Raw genomic sequence first — 21,741 nt, 5'->3', positions numbered from 1 at the left:
CTCTATAACCATAATTATGATAATGTGTTTATTTTATGAGTTCTCTGAGAATCTTACAGAGTAATACTTATTATTTAATAACATTTTAGGGAACATCAGTATTCAAAGGATGGCTATAATCCATTCTTGAATAGCCTGTGGGTATGCAAAAATTGCAACGGTAGGTTTGTAGAATTTCATAATATGCAAGGACACAGATTTTATTTCTTACATTACTTTATTACAGATCAGTACAAATAGCCACTAGTAAAGCAAGCAGGTATTTATGATTAAGGACCTTATGCACACCTATATGTTATGTAAAATGTTATGATACAGTGTAGCATTTGCCAAACTGCATCCAGGATTGGGGGTAGCTAATAATAGACAGAGTTTCATTTTCTGAGGTGACCTGCATTGTGAAGTCCAGAATCAGCCAGATGTTCCCAGCAAGGGTCCAGTCTGTCCCAGAGATCTCAAATACAGAAATTCTCCCAGGAGAGCTCTCAGAGAAGCCCCAATTTGTATAGACATTGGGTTACTTTTGGATTGTTAGAGACATCATCATCTGTTCGTGCTAGCTTTTATTTTCCTGCCTGGAACTACCCTATTTATTTCCCCCTCAAATCAACTTTTGCTTCTAGGATTTTTTTTATTTTATTTTTTATTTTTAATAAAGTTTGGGGATTAATTTCTACTGTTTCCAAGAGGACAGTTGTTGCAGTTTGTTTTTGTGTTTCTCAAGGACATCTGAGGCTGTCCACCCAGCTGCACTTCAAAAATGCTCTGGGTTCCCAGGCTGGCAGATATACATGTATCAAGTACTGTTGTTATAAACAGGTTGACAACAGGATGGAACCAGTTCTACTTAAACTCCTATTCCAGGTGCTATTCTATAGAAAAAAAAAAAAAAAAAGTAGATTCCAGTCAGAAGTAGCTGACAGCAGTATGTTTACTAGGCTACTTTGTTTTACAGGACAGCACTAGGGGAATGTGTCAAGAACACTCCATGTATGTCAGCACAACTGCAGGGCCTTATAGTCGCAAGGCAGAAATCTGTTCAGCTCCATACAAACATACTTCAGAAGTTACAACATGTACAAATCTGGCAATGAATAGGTAAAAGCCCCAGTCTCGTTTCAAGTTCAGCTCCTTCTACTTGATAGCTAAAATCCCATTTGAAATACTAGTTTTCATCCTACAGATTTGCAATGATTAAGGCATCCATAGGGCAAAGCCCCTTATTTGGCAGGTTTCCCATTGTATAAGAAAGGAGCAACTCCCCAGGTCAGACAGGCGTGAAAGAGTAGGCCATCCACTTTGCAATATTATGCTGTGGTCTTTTTGCTGGGAAAATCTATGCCCAGACATCCTACTTATCTGAAGTTTAACATTTATTTAGCAAGATTCCTTTGACTAGTCAAAAGATACATAAGAATAGATGGTGTAGTTAAATATGGGAATATCAGCAACAGTACAATTGGAAGAAAAAGATGCAGTCAGCATTGCTATAGAAAACAAAGCTTAATGTTTTTAGAAATATTTGAATTAGATACTAAGTCAACATTTCTGTTGTTTACATAATCATCAGTGCATATGGAAACCTTTCAGTTACAATGTTAGGCTCCTTTGCTACCTTGCAGTTACAACAGCTACCAAAAGTTTCGTAAAGCAAAGGGGAGAAAACACCATGGTAAATACTGATTGCTGGTGCATTAGTCCTGGATTATCCAACTTTCTATCAGGAACAGAAGGGTATTTGTCCCAAGGAAAAAAAACCTAGTTGACACCCTCACATTTTAGGTCACAGCAATAAATATGTGCAAGTCATTTAACATAACATTCTGTACGCTTCAGCACTACACTTAACCTATTAGTAACTGTGCATTACAGTGGGTGTGGGGAGATGGGAGAAGTGACAAACTGCTAATTTTCTTTTCATGCATAACTATGCTTGCATTTTAGCTTGGGAATTACTGAGGTAGAAAAACATAACCCATTTAGCAATCCATGTGTATATTTTATTTCAGATTGATTTCACTTGCTCTCCATTTTTTTCATGGTATTCAGATACACTTCATATATTTATTCAATTAACATTCAGATAGTGCACTGCTGTTTCAAGTGCAGCAAAGGTGAATTAGCATCTGCAAGTCACTGCATTGTGTTAGCCACAAATTGTTTCACAATAGAACCTTCAGAGGAAGAAGTTTTGCAAGTTACTGCACAAGCAACATGTGCTGCAGCTCATAGTGTATGTAGATGTTAGATGTAGCCCTCTGTTAACAGGTTTAAACTCATCTTTCATCTAGTACGCTAGCTTGAATTTCATGGTTCCCCATAAGCTATCACAGTCTAAGCATGCCCATGGGACATACAGTACTTGCTCAGTAATTACATGCTCAGGTGGTCTTAAATATTTTTTCCCTAAATTTTGGAAGTATACTAGGGCAGCTCCACCATTATATGCAGAGCGCTTCTTCCAAGCCACTCCCAGATACCACTGTTCTTTCTCTCAACTAAAAACTGGTGCAAGTCTGTATCCACCCCCAGCCCTTAAGAGCGTTCTGTGAATCTAGTGCTCCAGTACAGAGAAAATACACTCCTAAATTGCTCTGTAAGTGAAATTGCATTGGTAGAAGATTAAATCACCAGATGTCATGTGACTAGATAGATGCCCAGCAAGTATTACCAATATTCAACAGGAAAGCTTCATTTTGCCTATTTCCTTTAATATCCTCAAATGTAGTTCCATGCCTTACCAGTCTTTCAAAGAGATGGACACATTTGATAGTTTGAAGTCAGGTGATGTTGATTATGCAGGGATGAAAACTTAGAGTGTTTAAGAAAAGGAAAGATCAGAATATTCCTCTCTTCCCAGCCACATCCCTTCCTGTGTAAACATCAGGAGTTCTGTGAAATAAAAATAGAAGGGAAACTTCCTGGTTGCATAGTAGCAACTAGTTCTGCCAAGTTTTTCAAGGACAGGAAATTAAACAAAAACACTTTAAGACAAAATAGTTCTAAATCACATTTAGTTATAGAAGTATGTATTTTGTTGTGCACAATATAGTTTAACAATCAAAAGCAGAAAGTGTAAACCTTCATTCTTAATAGAATCCAGAAATATAAAGATGCACAAGTGTTGATTACATTCCACAGACATGGGAAGCAAGCATCTACTCTACAGATGACAATAAAATGATCCAAGAAGCAGACTGTTTTGTTCATTAACATGAAGGCACCAGCTCCCTTACAGGTTTGGCTCTTGCTGCAAAATGATTATATTTAGCTAATCCTTAAGTTTAGAGTCTTGGCAGTTATTTCCTTGTGTGATGTGCATTGTAACATGAATATTCTGCATACCCATCACAGCATTCTCTCAGTCAATATGAGAGCTTGTGGCTGGAGCACAGGGAAGTCAAGAACATGGACTTGCAATAGCAAGGAAGAACAACATTCCAAGGTGTCTCAAGATGCTACAGCGCAGATTTGCACTGTTCTAAGCAGAAAGCAGAACTGCTTTAGTATTCTGTTCCAGGAGACAATCACAGCTAAATAATGCATGCTTTGCTTTCATAATCAGCAGCAAGTATTCCTTCAATTAACCCAAAGTCTGTAAGAAGGAAGAAAAAACATTCCAATTCCCTATGCTTTCCGAAGCAAGAGGCTGTTAGAATTTTACTATGCAATGTTCTTACAAGTACTTGTTTGCTACTCATGTTTTTAAGCATGTAGCCTTCGTTACCAATAGGGGTAGATAATAAACTTTCAGAATTCATTAGCTTTCCAATAATTACTGGATGCTAGACAGAAGCCAAGGCATGGTACTAAAATCCAGTCCCTGTAAAAAAAAAAAAAAACACTCTGCCCTACATAAGACAGTCTACTACTGGCCTATTTACTATATGCAGCATCTTCATCCTTTGGTCAGTTTTTTTTCTTCCACAAGAAGTTGTGCTGGGAGCAAACTGACAATATACTTGTAACACTGATTGTACTTTTGAAAACATTTAACATTGTTCATCTTACATTTCAGCAGATTAGTGTCATCTCTTTAGCCCTAGGACTTCTTATTAATAGCTACATAGATACCTGTGGACTGTCAAAAAACAAAGAAAACCCTGGGAGTAAGACTGGTTTTATCATAGTAAAACAGAAGTGTTTTTCCTCTTCATTAGAGGAAAGCTTTACCTCACCTGGTCTTCTATTCTGCAACAGATGAGGAACATTTTAGTTGTAATCAACTTGGAATATTTCCAACTGCCAGATCCAAAGTCTGTAATAATAAACTAGTCAGGAATTAATTTACAACTAGTTTATTTACAGCTAACAAACAGTTCTTACATACTCCAAGCTTCCTCCAGACTTACGACAAAGAAGTTCAATAATCTTTGTTTTCAGTAGCTTTAAGAAGCTCCCCTAAAGTCACTTTTGAGAACAAACTCTGCACAATCTCGGTCACTTTTGCACTGGAGAAAGACCAACTGAACTCCAGTGAGAACTGGCCAAAATAGAATCCAATATGGGATGTGAGAAAGCTGCATGCTTTTCTGCTCAGTTTAGTTCCTTCCAGTTCAGATGCCTCATTCAAACACTTAAAACCTAACTTTTAGATGATGGACACAGTTTTCCATCAAAGAAATGCTTCAGGGAGATTTTTATTGTATTCTACTTGCATGCACAGAGAGTGTAAGATCAGCTATATAAACACATGATAATACTAGAAAAATGCAGCATGATTTCCTAGTCATGGCCTCCAAATGTCAATTTACAGTAAAGAAATTGAAAACTATACACCCCTCCAGTTAGCTTTACATTAAAGTTTTTATGTTTAGGAAGTGTTTTTAAAGCCCTCAACCCAGAAGTAGTAACCAGTGGGCCTCTTGAATGTTGTAGTCCACATGCTCAACCCCAAACCAGTCATGTGGTCTGAACCGTAAAGCCATAGTTAACCTGCTTAGAGATACAAGGCAGACAATACTCACCAAGTCCCTGTTTTAGTGAAGACACTCAACTTATGAGGTATTTCAAACAGTGCAAAGTGCCCTCCTCAACTTTCCAGAACTGTGAATTCATGTTACCCTGCTTATTCAACTTCAATAAAGAATATTTTGGATGCAAGAAAAGGGACTGGGGGGGAATAAAACATGAAAAAGTTCTCAAAGCCATGACATTTTTAGCCCTGAGCAGTTTAAGAAAGTGAAGGTAAATGAGTAGGAGGAACTTATGTTGACTGCTTTCTTGGAGTCAAGACCATGTTTACATGAAGCAGTACAAAAAAAAAAAAAAGGAATCCCTATAGAAAGGGTACTGCTTCGTTTTTCCCAGCCCCTCTCATTTCAGAATAGAGGAAGTTTCACAGATCCAAGAATACGGTGGCTCGCAGCTGGAAAGACAATGTCACTGAACAATGACAGAGGGTTTTAATTTTCAATGAGTTTCTTTGCTCTGATGTTGGCTTGCTCGATGCGATCCCTGTTTGTATCTGCCTGAAAAAGACAAATTCATAGGTCATTTGCAAACTGCACGCAAAACACACTAAAAACTAAAACTGACAGGATATGTTTGAATTGCAAAGTATTATGTAGACAAAACAAGCAATTTTTGTAAGATAGAAGTAAATTCCTTTTATTTAAAATCATCTTAGACTGTCAATTTTATCATAAACAAAATTAGGAGAGAAAAAATCAGTCTTTAGCTAACCCTCAAAACAGAGTAGCCTACTCCAGCAGGTCAGGGAGAATTTACAGAACAAAGAGTTAAGGATCACCTCTCTCCAAGTGCTTGGACATCATGAGAACCCCTACAGAGAGGCTTCAATATTATGGACTAAGAGTAATAAATGAAAACTGAAAGTGACCTCTAGGCATAATGTTAGAATTGTTTTGCTAAGTGGAAATTCCCTGGTTTCCACCTACACATCCATACAGTGTCATGGTATCATAACAGCATGGTGTCTATAAGTAAAGCCCTTTATTTTATAATTGTTTTACTGCTACCAGAGCATCAGAAAAAGTCAGCCACTATGTAGGATGAACAAGTATCAAGATATAGTTTTACTGAATGGTATGATAAGGGGCTTTGAAATACCCTATCCAATATGCTGCAGGGAATGAGCAGTAGGGATAATAAGCACAAAGCTAGCCTTTCCTCTCACCACAAGGCATGGAACTCCTCAGAAGCTCTACCTATGGTAAGGATTAGCCATTTCACAAACTCATACTGAAATTAACTAGTATGGCAACATCAGCCATTCAAGCCCTTCCATCATATTTTTTCCTTCCTGCCCTTCACGTTGATGGCTGGGGAGTGGCAGAAACTTATTACAGAAATTTGTCAAAAACAGCCACACACATTTTGTAAATACATGGATTTAGCTAGCAGATACTCTTCCAAGGAAAAGGCAGTAATGTGTTTACTATGGATATATTCAGACTACAATTACATCATAACACTGCAGGCTGGGAGTCACCCAATCAAGTCTATACTTTCCCTGTGGATTGGACTTTTTTTTTTTTTTTTTTTAAAAGAAAATCCCTATAAGCTTTCCTGGAATTAAGCTTAGTACTGCTCCTTGTTTCTTTATATGATATGGTCCTTTGGAGATTTACCCTCAACATGTTAATTCAGTTTCCACACTGTTCACTACATTTAAAAATGGTTATTAGCAGAAAAGAAAGAAAGTATGCTGAGACCATAGTCAGATCACTAGTCTCAAAGCCAGGAGCTGCATTTGGCATTTTTATTCCTCTTTTGTAAAGCAATTCTAATTTTAGATTACATTCCAAGAGTTAGTAAGATTTAACAAGCAAGATTTATTCAAACCACTAAAATGTAAGAGCATCAAGACAAAACAGGTGCTTGAAACTACCAGAAGAGAAACACTAATGCTAAAAATAATAATTTCTATTTGCAGTTGGTTTGACTGACAATATTCAGACCACTTTAAGTGCTAAAGATTTCACACCACATTTTAAATTCTGATGAACTTCAGTTCTAGTCTTTTAAAATGTTTGAGTTGTTTCACTTAAGTTACCTCAGATGTCTTTCACTGTTCTCTGAAACTGCACAATTCAGACACATCCAATAAGATCATGTTGATTGACATTAATACAAGTACTACTACTAATTACTAGTCAAAATTGAGATGCTAACATACGCACAAGCAGCATCTACATCACACTAACCAGTCTTGTTCTGAATATTTGAGAGCTGTTAATCCTACTAGACTTTTCTGACTAGGCTTCTCAGTGGTATCTGACTTGTCTTCATTTTATTAGTTTACAGCAACATGTCTACTACTGCTTTTTTAAAATCCATAACACACACCATTCATTAAAGCTTTTGTTTCCCTTCTTAACCAAGACGACTGTAAAAGAGCTTCTGTTCATTTCAAAATATTGGAATTTCTGAAATATTACTAACTTCCTCATAAGTTGCCCACTGGAAGAAACCCCCCAAATCAGATTTGCATGATTAATCTATTTGAGGAAGTTAATCTTGAAAAAATAACAAAAACAGTGAGGAGTGGTGGCACAGAATGAGTTTTTTTCTGGCTGGGACTAGCTAACTTCATGCGCAAATGAAAGCAGACCATATCCCTGTGCACCGCAAAAGCTATAATTTCTCATGGCCAGGCCTGTAGAGATTTTGAGTTAGGGCAAAGAAATACTCATGTCAGTAGTTTGGTTTATAGTATTTATTTTTTAAAAGAACTTCAAGAGTTTTGCTATTGTTTAAAAAAAAAAAAAAAAAAAGCAAGCAACAACTCTTCCCTACTACACACAAGAAGATACCCTGAAAACAAATATCTCAGTTATACTTACAAAAAAAGTTTATGCTACTGATCCAATATAATTTAGTTTCTTTCAGAATTAGCAGTGACCTGTATTTAAGAGCTGTATTTAAGATCTGACACTCTAATGCATTTGAGTTTTCAGCTACATACCCAAACATCAATTCTCTCTCATTCAAGTCATGACAACTAGAGGATGCTATCATCTTAATTGCATATTTTATGGCAATTACAGGTCAAAGACAGCAAGCCTTATCACTTATTAGTAACAATCCTCAAGTTGAAGGCAGAAAACACCGTTGACACTTACCTTTACATTTATCCGGTCTATTTGTTTGTTTTGGGCATCGATCTCATTGCCCATATCCAAAGCCATATTTTTCAAATTCCCAAGAATGTTTCCTACTTGAGTAAGATTTTCATCCATTTCATCTTCTCTGGCATCATTTGTTATCCTGTCCCAGTAATGAGAAGTGTTTCCATGAATCAAAAACTTGCTTTTCCTTACCCTAAAATTACTCTACTCTGTTAGATTTTTTGTTGTAAAGTCACCTGACAGGCTGTGTAGTAAAGCCACAGTATTCTCTCATTTAAAACAAATATATTTCAAGCAGACAACCCACTAAAAAGAAGGTTCTAAGCTACCACCTACTTAAAAATAGCCTTAGAATTTAAAATAGCAGCTACTAAAGAAAGTTTAAGACATTGCCTCAAATGTATGAGTAAGAGTACTTGACATTTTTAACAGTCTTACTAGACACTAAGCACTAGAACTCCACAGTTCTCACTATAGAGCAAGGAAGTACAGGATGAAACACTATACTATTGAAAGAGTACTACTTGGAGAGGAGATGGCAAAGACTAATAGCTCCCCCAAGTAACAGTAAAAGCTTGCTATTTAGCATCTTCACTTGAAATATATCTGAAAGAAGCTGACAACTGCTAGCTTACAATTCCTGCATTTTGGACAGATATATATGAAGAAACAAACCGTTTAATATATCCACCACTTGGTCCACCAGAAGTCTGAGGTTGCTGCTGATTTATACTTCTTGGTTGCATGGATATCACATGATCTGAGTTCTCCATTCCATCTCCCCACGTTGCTCGGTATGCTTTGCTAGACTCAAAGTTCTTCGTCCTACTCCATTAAGAACAGATATTTGAACTGCTCCATCAGAAAAAAAAAATGGCATCCTGATTGAAGTCCTGAATTAATCTAGGATTGTCAGAAACATTTGTCTTGTGCCCCAAAGATATTAGATTTTGCATATAAAAAGCCTTGTCTAGATACTACACATTCTTATATCAGGATAGTACAAATATAACCAAGTTACTCTAGGGACAGTTGGCTAATCTTGTTGCAAGTGTTAGCACAAGCACAGTATTTCCCTTGAAGTAGGGTACTTAAACAGAAGAGAGGAAGCTTACAACAGTATCAGGAAAGCTTACATTGTCAAAAAGTTGCATTTAGAACAAGAGTTAATCTAATGTGATGCTTAGGTACTTTTGAGGGAAAAAAAAGCAGATGAATGAAAAAAATTCCCACTAATACAAGAAGCTACACTCTGCAAGGTCACCATTTATCTCTGTTTTGTTCAACAGTTTCCATAGCCAAGCCCTTCTTTTTAACGTTAACCAAAATGAACTTGAGAAAAATAAAATAGCAGTCTTGCTTAAACAGTAATGGCTCCTTCACTCTGTAATTTACCATTACACTTTTACCAAACAATACAGGAGAAAAACAAGTAAGCCCACAGAACACTAACATGAAGCAATCTTAAGCATCACATATCTACAAAAACATATCTACAAAAGCAAGAGAGAAAGGAAATTAACAAAGAAGTTACCTACATTGATTTCTTGTGACCTCTACAGAACATATTTTGAGAAAGATATTGTTTGTTGTCACTTTCGAGTTTGGATAATCAAGACCCCACTGCTACTTTTCTGCTTCAGTAGAAGCATGTGAAAGGCAATATATATATATATATATAGTGTCTCCAGTACATCTAACTTTACAATTACAGGTAATAAATTTCAATATTTTTAGTGCCTTCAACATCAGTAGCCCAGATGTTTCATATTTGAAGAGGTGTGAAATTAGCTATAATAAAGAAATGTCCTCTTCTCATTCCTTTCACATTTATCTTAACAAAATAGGAAAATACTTCTCATAGGAGCTGACCTGTGAAATACAACCTATTGTTAATACTTCAAGAGGAAGAAAAGGAGTCATCTTTCAGTTCAAAATGGAAATGTTGCACCCAGGAGAATCCTGAAGAAACCTGAACTACCCAATTCTAGCAGCCTGTGCCTATACAGCCTTAAAGATCTCCTTAGGTTTTCTGCAACAAGATTGAGCATTACATTTTTGTCTCATTCACACTAAAGTTGCAGCAGATGGAGGTATCTGAACACTTGGCTTTTGAATTAGCAAAGTATTCCGTGACAGAGGCAACAGTGAGGAATTTATTGAAGAAGCAGCCTGAAAACTTTCCCATCTGATTTAGACCAGTAGTAACAGAAGTTGTTACTTAATGTAAACATGACTCCTAAGAACAAATCTCATCACCTGATCGTTTAAGAGTTGTTTAAGCTACTATGCATTCATATTTCTTGTGTTTTGTTTCTGTAAGAGTAAGGCAATCTATATAGCCTATCAAAACAACAAGGGTTCAAGCAGTTGGTCAAGCTTCCCACAGCCAACGCAATCTATAATAGTTGACATTTATTATTACAACACATCACGATCACAAGGAGACATGCGTGCAGATATCATGCACATGCAAGCACACATCCAGGAGAAGCATCACCTTAGACAGCTGGTTAAACATACATGCTGCACTAGTAAGACTGACCTTGTCCTAAAATCCGCTTTCACCAGTTAAGCGAATACAGCTTCTTATCCTAGTCTTCATTTTAAGAAAGCAAGCATCAGTGTTAGGAGAGAATGGAGAAGAAATAATAGTAAAGACCAGCAAACAGGTAAATTGGTATTAGTCCACAGATTATATTAGAGTACTGCTGGTATTTTGTGGTTTTGCAAAGCTTTCATGAATAAAATAGTGGAAGTGAGAAAAGGCAGTATTTCATCCATTAAACATTCCAATTTACTTTTTTTTTTTTAAAAAAAAAAAAAAAGGACAAACTTTGGAGATAGCCAGTTGGCAAAAAACTCTGACATCAACAGAAAATTTCACATACCAGAAAGTATACGAACAGCATTCATTTTCTTCCTCATTGCCTACTCCTTATCTAGAAAGTTTTCCTGCATATTACTTCCCGTTTTGGTACAATACTCGTTTGTGTTTTTATTCATATATTTGGAGTGCCTCAAGAGTTTACAGATCCTGAGTTTGCTCAGTGGCAATAAGCTGCATAATTAAATTCAGTGGAATTCAACAGCCAACTACAGGAAACGATGTGACTTACAGGAAACAATGTGACTGGACTGTGTGTGTTAAAGTGCTCGAAGTCCATCAGTTTGATAAAACTACTATAGAACAGTATGCACACCTATCTCGAGGTCAGGACAGAACTACCTGCTTTTTTCAAGATACAAAAGGTAAGATTTTCAGTCTTAGAAGCCACATTCTTACCTATCCCAAACACTCCCCTAGTATTTTGTTGGAAAAGCAGGTTCAGCTACTGCAAGTGATTTTTACTCAAGTTTCTACTATCTCTCAGTTGAATAAGTTGTGTCTTTTTTCCCCTCATGCTAAAGAGCTAAAAGCAAACACACACAGAGATAATATTAATTACCACGAAACATGCATGCAATAGTTCGTGTAGTCACTAGTGAAATATTAAAGCTTTAACACCAACATCTGTTCTCCTACTCTCTTCATCCTTAGAGCATGAACTTTTAAATGCTTGGAGAACCAACACTACCCTCCTCCAAAACAAATATTTTTGCATGATATTGAATTATAACCTCAAATTGTCCACCACTACCAGCCTTTATGTAACTTGCAGAGAAGTACTTTTGAGAATAAATGATGGGGGGGAAATCACATTTCTAAGGGACACAGGCATTTACATACAGCTATTTGTAGTCCAGTTTGGTCTCATTTGTATGTATGTTGATACTGAATAGACACTTCAGAATCATAAAATCACTTAGCTTTATGGAGATTAGGGTTCAAATGTGCAAGATGTTGCACAGTAGCTCCATTTACAGTGAAAGGTGCACAATATATGGTCAGATATAAGTAAGCTTTAGCTAGTCTCATATGATTTTAAAAGTGTGCACCTCCACAAACCAAAACGAAGCTCCCAGAGATGCATCATTTTAGCTTTTATAAGAGACCATATCCCAACACAACAGCTATTGGGAATATCCAAGAACTTTAGATCTGTGTAACAATTTAACCAACCTGTTACAAGGACAGACACAGAGCCCACAACATTTGTTGAGTTCTGTCAGTGTCTTCTCAGCTTCTCTCATGTCCTTATTTATTTGGTCCATGCCTTCTTCTATGCGATTTAGCTGTTCTAGAAGAAGAACAAGTAACCCAAATAAACACACATTTGGAGGTGGGGGTGAACTTACACTCCTTTCCAGCAGGAACTTACAAGATTCAGTTCCATCTTGATATAAAGACAAATGTCTTCTTTGCTTTCCTGCCTTCTGGAATTTCTTTTGTAGAAAGAGATTAAGTAATTAAGTTTTGTCTACTATATTAAAACCTTTTCTCCCTGTGCTCAGAATAGCCCTTCCGCTGTTGCTTTTAGAATAAATGCAGCAGTCCTGCTATTGTGGAAAGAAATGGCTTCAGTAGTAAAGTCCACATCACAGTGTAACTAATAGTTTCTCAACTACTTTAAATTTTCTTGTAAATGCTACAAATGTATGGGAATAGCCAGTTAATAGATCTCATTTTCAGAATCACAATCATGTAGATTGGAAAAGACCTTAATGATCATCAAGCCCAACCATCAACCTGACCTACCAAGTCCCATCACTAAAACATGTCCCTTAATGCTATCTCCACACATCTTAAATTCCTCCAGAGCTTGGGACTCCACCACATCCCTGGACAGCAGGTTTCAATCCTTGAACACCCTCTTCATGAAAAAATTCATCCTAATATCCAATCAAAACCTCTCCTGGCACAACATTTTCCTCATATCCTATCGCTTCTCACCTACCTTCAGAAACACGTTTTTAAGAAGCCTTTAGTTTCCACAACTCTTGAATGATGATCTATTTTCTTACAAAGCTAGGATAGATCATTAGTGTTTGGGAAGAAGGAAGAACTCACCTCCTTGTTCATCCAGCATTGTAATAGTCTTGATGCCAACATCGTGAGACTGTAGAAAGAAGTTTGTGTATATAAACAGACTTCAATATACCAGTGCAAAATCAGGTCTCTGGAGTAAATTTGATAATTCAGGTTCATAATAAAATACTATGCTAGGAATAACTTCTCTAATAAATTACACTAAGCTTCAAATTAGATCTTATGTTACCTTGGTAACATCATTACCTAATATACTATCTCAGTTTCTTTTATATAACAGAAAAATAAAATGCATCTTAATACTTAGATTGAACAAAGAACTATCATACTTCACTATTTTTAATATTACAAATGATGAACAGATGGTAAGAAGGTACATGCAGAACTACTTTTGTATAGAAGCAGAAACAGCCCTGCCCTCTACTACCCTACCATACCCTACTAAGCTGTACCCTCCTCCTCAAAGCAGGACGTTTTCATGCTATTCATAGACAATGTGAGCTAGAAGAAAAATGTGAAGTGCTATGAGAACCAAGTGACAAAATTGCCAACGCCATGACTGACTGACACAGAGTTGTATGAAATTGATTGCATTGATGTGTTTGGAGATTAGGCCATTTTGCTAAGTAGCCAAAAATGATATTGATCCTTCTGTGACCTTACTTTACGTAATGTGAAAACATTAGGTTTAAATCATTCTAACTCCATGACATATTTCTTTAAAAAAAAGTTTGAGAAAGACAAAAAGTGATGAAGATCACTTTGTGATAGTTAAAATGCTGCTTTTCATACTTCAAATGTATGCAACCCTAGAGGAAAAAAGCTTCCTTACCTCAATGGCCAAGCCAAGAATCCTCCTTGTGCTTTCCAAAGACTAGGAAGAGAAGAGTTTTGAGTGTTAATAGCATATATCAGTCTCTGAAAGTGTTCTTTACTAGTTCATTGTAATAAGGCAACTATTTTACACAAGTTCATCAGTCTGCTGATATGTAATACATCTGTGTTGCAACTATCACCAACCTAGAGGTTAATTAGCCACTGTGGAAACTCTTTGTTTTTTCTAGTACTTAATAGTAATTTGCTATCGCATACAAAAGTCAAAGAAAATATTTTTATTTAACTAAATTTCATTAGAAAAGAATTAGATGCATGAAGTATCAACATGACTAAGAATCAAGCATAAGAACCTAATTTACCTCGTCTCAGTAATCAGGATTGGGGGCAGGAGGGGGGAATACTCACCAAACAGGTGGCTTTACAACTGAACAGTTTATTCCTGAAACTAAGAATGAATTTAGTCTTGGTGCTAGTATTTACTAAGTAAAGAGGTTTGGAACATTTGGCTATACTCTTGCAAAATCATCACCCTAGATTATTTTAAAAGATACTGTAATCTTGGCAGATAACTATTCTAAACCCAGACAGCTTCCTAAAGTATTTACCTCATCGGTGACCTGGTTGGCCCGCAGATGAATTTCTTCAGCCGATAGCTCAGCCATGATGAGGAACTATCACTTGCAAGTAATCGAGTTGAAAGAGGATCTTCTCCCTGGAATAAGAGATAACAGTTAGACAGTATGAACACTTCAAATAATTCTATTGGTTAAGTCAAAACAGCCTTTTATCAGTATTTTGCACTGAAACAAGACAATTCCAAGAACTAAGACATACGCATCGCATTTTGTGTAACACGTGTTCAGAAGGCCCTGAAGGATTTGCTCAGCTGATATGATATAACCGAAGAGCTATGAGAAATGCAGGAACAATCAGTACATGAAATTGTTTCCTTTCCAAGGCTTGACTTCATAAACATTTTTGGAAAACTATCTATTGTTAGCTTAAGACAAAAATCAGGACATGGACATGTCTTAAAATAAAAAGCCTTTCCATGTTGGAAAAGCATTTGTTTACCCATTAATCCGGAAAGAAGTAGTTTTCTAAAGCATATAAATTCCTAGCATGAACCTTAAGTGCTCTTCACCTTCTATGTGAAGGATTTTGACAACACAGTCAGAAGAGAAAGCACTAACACAGACCAAGCACCACCTAAAGGGATTCCAGGAACACTTTAGAAGTAGTTCTTGTTATGATATGGTGAATCCCTCCAGCAGCAGGAAGTTATAAATGGCATCTCCACAACTCTTGCAAATGTTTGAGTTCACTTTCCTCATAATATGATAAGACCAAGATTTTTCTTTCGATATAATTCAAGTCCTAATACACTAGGATTTAACTTTTAGAGTAAACAGGAGATACATTTTTGCCTGAGGAGACAGCAGGAAAAAGCAAGTCAGTTGATAGATTGTGTATTGTTATCAGAGAAGTGTTTTTCAAAACCAAGACTGTGCATTTTTGTTGGAGGAATGCTAATAAAGCCAGTACTCCCAGCAATAGGAAGAACAGAAGTCACAACCTACATAAGATTTTAATAATCTGAAGTTAAGGAATTTCTTTAAGAGTTGTTTTTTTTGATCTTTGCTGTTCCACATCAGCAGCTTCTAATTAAATTCAGGTTATCCAGATACCCACTCCAAGATGTCCTGCTTGCATGGCAAAACCATGTTCTATTTTTCCTTACGAAAACCATAGGCATAGCATTAGTAACTGCTCCTAGAAGGACAAATTCATCCAGATGCATCCAGCTGTCAGCTAGGGAACAGCTCCTTATAGGAAGTACATATATCTGATTCAATCCCATTTAACTGAAGTACTTCAGGATTTGGAATATATCAGCAGATCTGTCTTTAGCATCTGACATACCTCTTCAGTCTAAGGCTTTGAGGTTTTTCCAAGTAGCTGTCAACACTTCTTCAATCATGAAAAAAAGCTCTCATAAGGCCTCTAATAGTTCAGTTCGCATTAGTCCAGTCAGACCATACAATCAGGAACTTAAGTTAGTACTAAATTAGAAGTACTCAATTACATTTGCTTAATATTCAGAAGCAGGATGAAATTTCAGTTATATAGTTGGCATTGAACAAGCATTTCCTTACTATCCTGATTGCTGTCACTGTGTGGCACCTGAAGCAGGGAAGGCCTGGCCAAACCTGCAACAGTCAAATGCTTCTGCAGCTTGGAGCCATGAAACTCATGTCTTGTCTTAGAGAGCCAAAGGGATATCATGCCCCCACCCTGCAAGTGCAGCAGCTTCCCAAGAATCCCATTGTAATTGCAGAACAGGGCTGGACACGCAGCTGTATTCCCAGAGCAACCTAGAGACTTCCTTCGCAGCAGCCCTGCTGTCCTGCTTCTCTTTGCAGCTGTGGGGTCAGGCTACCCAGCATAAGCACAACTGCTGGCTCCAGGCTGTTACAGCCACCACTACACAATGCAGTAACAGTTTCTGTGCTTCTGAAGCAGGGTATGACACTAAATTAAACACTCAGCCATGTGTTAAACATTTGTTTATAAAATAAGACTTTAATGGGTAATAAGGCTCTTGCCTCTTTGAATAGATATTAGCAAATACATTGTTCTACTACCTTCATGTCATGACGGTGCCTGAAGTCTGAAGGAAGAGTGTAAACCTTATCTGGCCAGATAAGGAGTTGTGTACTTGGTTCAGTACTGTCAGAACGTCATCCTATGCTGCTAAAGCCACAAGTTCATGAAGACAATAAAAACAGAACTGCAGTGAGACTGAGAAAGGAGAAGGAGACAAGTCAACACTTCCAATTCTCAAGCTAGTAGTTCTTGGTGGTATAAGCTGGAAGGTAACATATTACTGAGGCAATAATTAACTTCAGGACTGAAATTCACCCTGGGCTTGCAGAATTATGTCTTATGAAAGACAAGGCAATGCTGAAACACGAAAGTAATTACCTAAAGAGATTCAGCAGTTAGCTGAAGCGCTGCTTCACGTACTAGTAGCTATCAAACTATACCTCCGAACTTCACCCTGCCTACATCACCTTTCTAAAAAACTAGCAATCCGTATTTGGCACAAATAAGTTTGGGGTAATATTAAACCCAGAAAATATCAGAGGTTACATCTGGCACCAGACAGTTTGAAAATGTAAGCACTTGTTGCTGAAGCTACCAGTTTTATCAGCTCACAGATGATCTTTGCTTTCCTCTCGCTTTCTCACAGCTCTCTAAACAACTCTATTGCCAGAAAGCAAGAAGCTCTGTGGAAATCCATAGCATTTCCATCCTGCTTTCCCTCAAACCAATGGTTGTTGTTCTTGCAGCTGTTTGCGAGTTGACCTAACACTGAAGAAATCCAGCTGCATGACACATAAAAGAAAAGCCCCTCCACACAGCAGACACCCATAACAGAGCAAAACCTTCTTAACCCAGTCACTTTTAGGACGCCTCAAAGCTGAGTTATGCCTGCGCTTTTCTTCTGATGCTCACATTAGGATTCCTGTAGTGTTTTGCCTCTTGTGGGACAAAACACCAAAATCTGGAGAGACAGTTCACATGCTCAATTAAACTTGCTAGTATAACTGACCTCTGTTGGAGGAATCCAAACTAAACCACTCAGACTCTTTTGAGACAGGAGTTCTGACATTTTTCACAGGTAAGAGGGTTCCAGTCATTTCTGGTCAGTTCGTGAGATCCCATGCCACTGAAAACAGCGGCACCACCTTCTGTTTCTCTGGACTTCACAAGAAGCTTACCTACCTTCACTTTTCAGCCACTGCCAGAGCTATATACAAGAGGCACTTCCTTCTTAAGATAGGCCTCCGCAAGCATGCTTTTTGAGTTGGTTTTATTTTAATGCCTGTTCAAAGTTGAATATCCGGAATTGATGGATTCCAAAACAGGCTGTAATTTCCTTCTCCTGTTTGAGCTGGTCAGCCATGCTCTTGCAGACAGCACTAGCTCTGCAGAGGAAGGCAGTGCCAGACAGAGATATTCCCTAGGACTCCTGATCACACAGTGGTTTGTAGCACCCAAACAAGCACGTGGGAGCAACTGAGAAGAAACCAATTATCTCCAAAAAAGCCTGTTTCCAAAGATGGAGAAATACACTCTGTAGCTACGTGCCTAATTGGAATAGTTGGAACATAGCAGGTGCCTAGCAGGTAGGGATGCTGCAAGATTTCCCTCAAGAAGTTAGCACCAAAGATTACGCAATTTTTACTGGCAGAGTAGTTCAGCTATCCCAACAGAACATGAGGTACATACATAAAGGATACTCAGGCCCCAGTCTTTCTGCCTAGAAAGCACTCAATGTGACTGAAAAGTTCCTGGCATATATTTTATCATAATATAAGACTTGCTAAATGCAAGCATTTATTTTTAGTATCAACAACATCCATTTTCTTCGCTTTAAGAAAAAACATTCTGCTGTTTTAGTTTAGTGAGAAACAAATTTTAAACACCAAGCTAGGCATGCCTCACAAGGACCTACGCATCCATTCGCAGTGTGCCTAAATACAAAGCAGATCTTCAGAGAAGGACGTGGAGTCAGCCATATTTGCTTTTTGTTATCAGCTCCTTGCAGTATTTACTCAGCTACCAAACTGCAAGGATTATGGTGAAACGCATTCCAGTACAACTCCCCTCGTAGCCCACCCCTGCTTAGGAAAACCTGGCACCCATGGACTGTGTAGAGCTGAGGCTGCTATCAAAAGCATATTTTTTTGAATTAATGGGCGTCATGAAACTTTTCTACCAAGTTAGAAGACAACACAACCTTCAGCTTAATTATCACTGCCCTATAAAAAGAGAGGCTCATCGAGAAACAAGGGCAGCAAACAGACACAAGGCCTGCAAATAATAAGGATCTGCCTTCTCCTACATGTTTTACTTTGGAGACCGGGGTCAGGAGGAAGTTCTTCACACTTCCAGCTCTGACCACAAGCATGAGATAAGACATTATCTCTTCACAAGTTGACGCAAATTGTGCTAAGATACTCTACAAGCTTACTGCTATCACCCAGAGCAAAACATTCTCATTTTGATATTAGTTGAGGATGGACAAGAGTTAAATTACTTCTGTCACTTCAAGAAGAGGAACAATGAGATAAGGGAAAGGAATGCATGTCTACACAGACTTTTTACCACCCCACTTGCTATGCATTCAAGTCAGTGGCTCCAAAAGCCCAGGAAAAGCCTTGAATTCACACTCTTACACAAAACGTTTAGGTTAGAGAAGGCTGAAGAAAAGAGATCAAAGGCAATTTTACAGAACAGTTTAAAACCCCAATTAAGCTATTCCCTGCAGAGGAATGAGTGATATGAGAGGTGCTTTGGGGCTTGTATTAGTGTGGTGTCAGATCCATTCAAAGCATGATTGGCTTACACATCTTCATTTGGTACACACACATAAGGCACCTGAAGCATTTTAGTAGTTTCTTCATTTAACTGGAGTTATACCAACACTCAGTTTCCAGTATAAGCAGGGCACATGTATAAAAGAAAGCAAGTTGCAACCTTGCTTGTGATGTCCTCTGAACACTCTTTTCAGACTTTCATTTACAAGTAAGCACAAGAAAAATATTTGTGAACACTTCCAAGGTAATAAAAGCTATAGCAGGCAATTTACACAGCTTGAATAAGTTTTTCTCCAGCACATGCTGCAAAGCAAATCTACTATTTATTAGCTCTAAGAAACAACAGAAAGTTTACTTCCTTGTTTCATAATAGTTATGGTATATTCAAGTTGTGCTATCCAAAGCACTCAAAATCTTTAAGTACGTTCTGACTTAGAGATCTTTATGAATTTATACCAACTGCAAGCCACCAGAATGCCTACAGAAGTGCTTGTTGAGCCACAATTACACTGTTTGCATCTAGAAAGGACATCAAGATACCTACTGTAAACAGAAGTTGTTTTAAAACAGCATTCAGTATAGGAATATTTTAAAAACATCATTACAACTGGAGACCGTATGCATTTATTCCATTCCTCTGACCTAATACACTTCAAAACACTTTTATTTTGGAAGGGGGCGATTGTCAGAAGTGAAAGCTTTTCCTAAACCAGATGGATTTAATTTCTATTAGACCAGGAGTTGTTTTGATCACCTGTACTTTCACAAACCCATCCTGAATGGTCACAAGATTCGGCCCTGCATCTCTGGCAGACATGGAACAATTTTGTGTCTCCGACAGACCAAACACATTTCAGAAGCGTCAGACATCCATTGCCTTTACCAAATATCATAGATAAATTCCTCATTGTCTAGTGGTCCTCTTTATTTGAGCCTAGCCCATTCTAATCAACACCACAAGGTTTCCTCCCACACCGCTAATCTGAAATGAGAAATTAAGTTTCCCTTCTGAGCACAAGAGGATGATGATTTTAGAGGAGCTATTCCCAAGCCATGAATAAAAACTACTTCAGTCCTATGAAGTCTATGAAGTGTTCCAGCAAGACTCCATGCTTAATTCCTCAAGTTGTTCTTCAGCCTGGTATGTAGTGCAAGTTTCTTACAGTCTGGTATTATACGTAACAGAGTTAAGTGGAAAGCTTTCATACACATTATGTCCAAATTACTCATTTTTTTTTATCAAGTTGTGGTATGAAAGAATCCTATCCCTCCCCTTTCTGAATACCCACATTTGGTTACCTCTTCATTGTAGGCAAGTTAGAAATGAATTCTTGTACTTTATCCTTTTAATATAATGCCCTACTAAGCACACTAAAACATGCTTTCTATTGATTTTCTGTTTCCACATATACGAGTGCAAAGGAGGAAACATTCAATACACCCCAGCTGATATATCTAAAACATGGGAGAGATGCAGCCTCCACCTCCTCGAGGATAACCTCATCAGAAAGGTATGAGCCAGGCGATGACATAACCCTGCTGCTCCAGCAGCTGACGGGGAGCCAGGATCTCCCCAGCTGTAATTTCAGCCATCGGCTCTGATACCGCCTCCGGTGATCGGGGATGCTCTGTCGGCTCCTTCACCGAGAAGGTGAGCTGTGCCCTTCCCCGTGAGGTAATACATTTAGGAAAGGCTATTTTTAGATAAAGACACCCACTATTTATTGGGTTTCTAGGCCTTGTTGTAGGGATTAAGAACTAGAGAGATTACGGAGTAGGTGGAACTTTTATTGAGGGTTTGTTCTGCCGTTGTGCTTTCAGAAATTTCTTATCGCTAATTTAGGAGGGGTTGTTTATTAAAGACACTTCCTAAAACAAGCTGAGGAGTCGCCCTACGCGTTACGACACCCCATACGGAGCGGTGCAGGGTCTCGGCACCGGGCCGGAGCCCTCTGCCCCCTCACGCCCCAAACCCAGCGAACAAAGCGACCTCATCGCCGGGGCTGAGGCAGGAGCCGGCCCCGCACGCTTCCTGCTGTCCCCATCGCCTCCCTCAGCGCGGCGCCCACAGCCCGGGCACCGGGTACGCCGCCCCCCGCGGTTATGCCCAAAAGAAGCGACCGCAGTGCCCCAGAACGCGCCCAGGAGAGAGACAGAGCCGGTGCCGCGCACCTACCGCCGAGCAGAGCCGTGAGGAGCCGTGCGGGGCCGCGCAGAGCCGAGCCTCGCCCCGCCGCGCCGCCCCTTTAAGAGCCCATGCCCCGCGGAAGCGGGCGGCAGCACCGCCCATCGGCCGCGTAATGGAGGTCGCCCTTCCGCCCGGGCAGCGCGCCGCCGCCGCGACTACACTTCCCAGCAGGCACCGCGGGAGATAAGGGAAAAGCTTCCCGGCTTGCAGCGCGGCTGCCTCCTCGCGTTCCTATTGGTTGTGCTGAGGGTTTGCCCCGCCTCCCCGAGCGCCGCAGGTCTCCTGGGGGCGCCGCGCCGTTGGGGC

The 21,741-nt window shown here is 38.8% G+C and overlaps 1 protein-coding gene across 2 annotated transcripts; it reads right to left on the bottom strand.

Moving 5' to 3' along the window:
- Positions 1-179: 179 nt before the first annotated feature.
- SNAP23 (synaptosome associated protein 23) lies at positions 180-21,521 on the bottom strand. 2 transcript variants are annotated; one of them, XR_014317596.1, is made up of 9 exons: positions 21,424-21,521; positions 14,466-14,572; positions 13,856-13,897; positions 13,045-13,093; positions 12,157-12,274; positions 8,769-8,918; positions 8,088-8,232; positions 4,968-5,471; positions 180-2,892 (listed from the first exon to the last, which is right to left on the bottom strand). XR_014317596.1 is itself a non-coding variant. In XM_082761446.1 (8 exons), exons 2-8 carry the CDS (start codon positions 14,520-14,522, stop codon positions 5,406-5,408), a joined length of 627 nt encoding a protein of 208 aa, XP_082617572.1. In that variant the 5' UTR covers positions 14,523-14,572; positions 21,424-21,521; the 3' UTR covers positions 180-5,405. The 2 variants fall into 2 exon arrangements, 1 of the variants encoding a protein (XP_082617572.1); XM_082761446.1 differs by having other exon boundaries at positions 180-5,471.
- Positions 21,522-21,741: the final 220 nt, after the last annotated feature.

The sequence above is a fragment of the Aythya marila genome (genome assembly GCF_965140915.1).
Source record: "Aythya marila genome assembly, chromosome: 5".
NCBI lineage: Eukaryota > Metazoa > Chordata > Aves > Anseriformes > Anatidae > Aythya > Aythya marila.
The sequence above is the reverse complement of the archived record's forward strand: the minus strand, read 5'-3'. Positions and strand labels throughout refer to the sequence as shown.